We start from the raw sequence: 4,073 nt of genomic DNA, 5'->3' as shown, positions 1-4,073 counted from the left end.
GGAGGCTGAGGCAGGAGAATGGCGTAAACCCGGGAGGCGGAGCTTGCAGTGGGCTGGGATCCCGCCACTGCACTCCAGCCTGGGCCACAGAGCGAGACTCCGTTTCAAAAAAAAATACAGTCTTAGTAAGGAACTCTACAACATGATTTAGTCTTCATATCTTCAGTTGGACTTTGATCATCTCCCTGGAAGTCTTTGAATTGCAGTGTTAGCAATAGGTAATAATAATGATGATGTTAATAATCATCATCTCCAAAAGCTGAAGTTCAAATTAGATGAGGTAAGAGAGGATAACAGCCACCAAGAGCACAGAGCCTACCATGCAGAAGGTACTTGCTAAATACAACTTCCCTTTCTCATTCACCTGGAACAAAAGGGAAGGTTTTCATTTTCCACAAATGGAGCTTAACTAGAAAGAAGTGCCACCAGACGCATTTTTAAGAAAAGGAACAACACTTTTGGAGAAAATAAACCACTTAAAATTGTTTTTGACTGATCTCATTTTGATCATATCACCGTTGCTATCCCAAAGAAGTAGTCACTGTGGAAGGCTGATAAGAGAGCCTTGCAATCCTCCAAAGGCTCATCAAAGTGAAATCTGAGAACATGATGAAAAAAATAGAACAACACAAATATTCCTACAACCTAAGCATATTTGGAAAGTGACTTTCTTTTTTCTGCTTAACTGGAAACAATTTAAGTCCAAGTGTAAAAAAAAAAAAAAAAACCGATTTTTTTTTGTTGTCAACCAACTTATTTTGAATTGCTATTTAGATGAAGCAAACCAGTGGGTGTTTTCTTCTTGTAACTTACCTAAAAACACAACTAATAAGCATAAAAATAATTTGAAGGATACGTGGAATTTAAGCTCCCAAGAATACTTAGAGGCAGTTTATAGCAATAATTACATCAACTATTGTAACTGTCAAGGAGATTACAATAAATATGTCGCCCTCCAATGTGAGTAATAAGAATGTCTCTGCCTCATGCAATGATGTTACTATAGGTTTGCACATCTGCTGACCTAACTAATTTATCAGAACGTCTACTTCAGTCACCTGCTTGTCCTCGGCTTTTTAGACGCAGTATTTATTACAAACGCTGGTAATCTCTGAATCTTGTGAAATGGTCTTTCACATTCTCCACACTGCAAAAAGCTCACACTGTCTGTCATAACCTTAGAAATAGAAGATGCCATTATTGAAAGATAATTGGAAACCAACTTAGCCAAACTCTTAATTTTTACATATTAGGAAACAGAGATTTCATTAACAGAAAAAAAAAGAGAGAAAAGATGAAGAGATGTGCTTAAAGAAATAACACGGAAACTTGGTGAAGAAAAATGACTCTGCCTCACTAAGTCCTGTTTCAAGCCCTAACCTTCAACTGTGTTGATAGTGTTGAGGGAGATACTGATACGGAAAGCTCCAGAAGCATATAAGGAGACAGAAGCAAACCTTGGGATGTGCTCATCTCCTCCCATCCTCCACAGATCCTCCCATCCTCCACAGATCCACGAAGGATCTGGATGATCTGAGCACCTCAGCAACACAAATTAACTGAAAGGGAACCAACTGGATAAACTGTAGATTTAAGGGAGAATGTTTCTCCTTGTTTCTTATTTTCACAGTTTCTTCTTAATTGTTTAAACACACCCAGTTGGCAGTGCCAGAGAAAAGCATCAGTGGGCTAAGCTAACCCAACTCACAGTAGCACATCTAATGCAAGACAAAATGTGGAAGGTTTCCCAACCCAACTCCTAATCCATTCTGGAATGCTTGCTTCTCTACATCTCAGATTTATCTATAAACACCAAATATTCTAATTTCTAACCTCCTGAAGATGCATAAAATGATGGAGAAATACTCATCATATGTATGGTCATGAAAAAGGAAAACAATTTTTTCATTAGATGGCCTATTTTGGACAACCATTTGAAAGTGGCATGAAAGTCAAACTGTTTGGAAGTTATGTTTCCTTATTAAAGTGCGAGAAAGAAAACAGTCCTGAAGATTACAGTCAAGATATTTTCCAAGTGGAAAAATGTTGGTTTCCACATAACATTAGCAAGTCAAGAGAGCCATATGAATTGTAACAGGTAACAACTCCCCACTCTTAACTAAAAAAAAAAAAAAAAAAATCAAAAGTGGTTATATTAATATAAATACGAAGAAAACAAATAATTTGGGATTAAGTAAATGATATATATCCTGAGTAGCTTAAAATACTCTATTCTACTTTAGACATAATAACACTTAGAAACCTATTCATTTTGGTTCCTGTGGGGCCTTGGAACACATACCTTAAAAAAAAAAATCCCACCAATATAATATATACATACATATATTCCTGAAAAAAATGGTTCCTCAAAATTCTTCTCCCAATTTAAATTCTAAAATGCATGACTTGAAATTTATGTTTATATGTCTAGTATCTATATCTATAAAGTTAGAAATCAGTTTTGCAAATGACTGAACAAGCCCTCAGAAACTAAAGAGCATATTTAAAATTTCAGATTTATAAGTGATATAACAAGTTTAATCACTTAAGTCTGTTAATGATTTATAGTGAAAACAACTCAAACCTCTGGTTGGTCTAGTTTTAACTCCTCTTAATTTTACACATTGTTTTATGAGCCCCAAGGGGTTAGGTAGGCATCTTGCGGATCACTCCATTGCTAGTACCTCCCACAGCCTCTGTGGTTTGCGGTAGATGCTGTCTGATCTGACTTACATGGAAAATTCAGCTGCGAATATTTTTACGCAATAGCAAAAACAATCAGCCTTTTTTATATCAAGGTGGGGATCGAGAAGCTAAATGAGAACATTAGGAGCATAAAATTAGTCTGCTTTAACTTTAATAACCAAACGGTGATTGAAAACATACAAGTTTTGTGTTTGCAGGAATAAGGGACTGGGATCGCCAGACTTAAAGGGTTTTTCTCCCCCACCCCGCGGCCATGAGCACACAGCAAAACTAATAAAATTATGACCCAGAATTAAAAGGTCGCATTCATTTTCAAAGCATTCATTTAAAAGTACAGAAGCGTCCTTTAAAAATGCCCACATTTTTAAACATAGCAAGAATGTGGCTACCAAATATTAATCCTGAGGAATATGAATACACATTTACCTTCATAATTAGACCCAGCAGGTCAAATGTTAGCAAAGCCAACTGACCTAAATCACAAAGACTGATTGAAAATGACCAACAGAAAGTGTCTGTCCGGCTTGGGAGCCCCGCTTGTTCCCAGCTCAACCAGTGGTCAAACATCTGCAGGCAAAGAAATCTACACGCGCCAGCCGGGTATGGCAGAAACAAAACTTTTCCAAATAAGTTAGTTCTGTCTTGCCAATCTACACCCAACAGGTGTCAATACATGTCACCAGACAAAATTCTTGCGAGCCAGGTCTAGAGAAGCAATGGATGGTTGGCAGAGAAGCTGAAACGACTCGACGACCTCTACCAGGGTCCTGAAAGCAAGTTAGGCCACTATTTTGATTGTTCACTTCGCAGTGGGGTGGAGGGTTATGGAGATGGGAGAATCCCTGGATGAAGATGGGGAGGCGCATGGAGATGTCCCGCCACTGGTGCCGCGGGGGGATTTCGGAGCATGGTCCCCGCACTCTTTCACGGCCCCCGACCCCCGATCCCCGGGTTAGGACGGCAAGGGAGTGCGGCGACCAAGGCTGGGAGACCGCGGAGAGAGGGCGCGCGGTACCTGCTTGTCCAGCGCGTCCCGGACGCCTCCTGGCCCGGCGCCGGCCCTGGGTGGCGCGGGCGTTCGTTCGCAGCTGCAGCCCTCCAGGAGGTACATGCCCGCCGGGCGGCAGCTCTGCTCGCCCTCGAAGTAGAAGAGCACATTCTGGTAGAGGGCGAACCACTTCTCGTGCCAGCGGCTCGCCTCGGCCGTCTTCTTACTCAGGAAGCCGCGCTTGGTGCCCTCCTTGCGCGCCAGGAAAGCCAGGTACAGGGCGTGCCCCTCGTTGTAGCGCACGCTCTTCTGCATGGTGAGGGTGCTGGGGGCGCGCGGGCGGCTGCCCGTCTCACCCCTGCCTCGCTGCCATGGTCCG

At 41.7% G+C, this 4,073-nt stretch overlaps 1 protein-coding gene across 2 annotated transcripts in view; it reads right to left on the bottom strand.

Moving 5' to 3' along the window:
* Positions 1–4,066, bottom strand: part of RASGRF2 (Ras protein-specific guanine nucleotide-releasing factor 2) — a 280,870-nt gene extending 276,804 nt beyond the window's left edge. For both annotated transcript variants that reach the window (XR_001000901.1, XM_011934344.1), the window contains exon 1: positions 3,722–4,066. Coding sequence is in view for 1 of the 2 variants with exons in the window: in XM_011934344.1 (XP_011789734.1) it covers positions 3,722–4,009 (288 nt within the window). In the remaining variant the exon portion in view is untranslated. The remainder of the gene's footprint in view (positions 1–3,721) is intronic.
* Between the last annotated feature and the right edge of the window lie 7 nt (positions 4,067–4,073).

This window comes from Colobus angolensis, unplaced genomic scaffold (assembly GCF_000951035.1).
Source record: "Colobus angolensis palliatus isolate OR3802 unplaced genomic scaffold, Cang.pa_1.0 Scaffold134, whole genome shotgun sequence".
In the NCBI taxonomy this organism is placed as follows: Eukaryota; Metazoa; Chordata; class Mammalia; order Primates; family Cercopithecidae; genus Colobus; species Colobus angolensis.
This window is presented reverse-complemented; position numbering and strand designations above follow the sequence as displayed.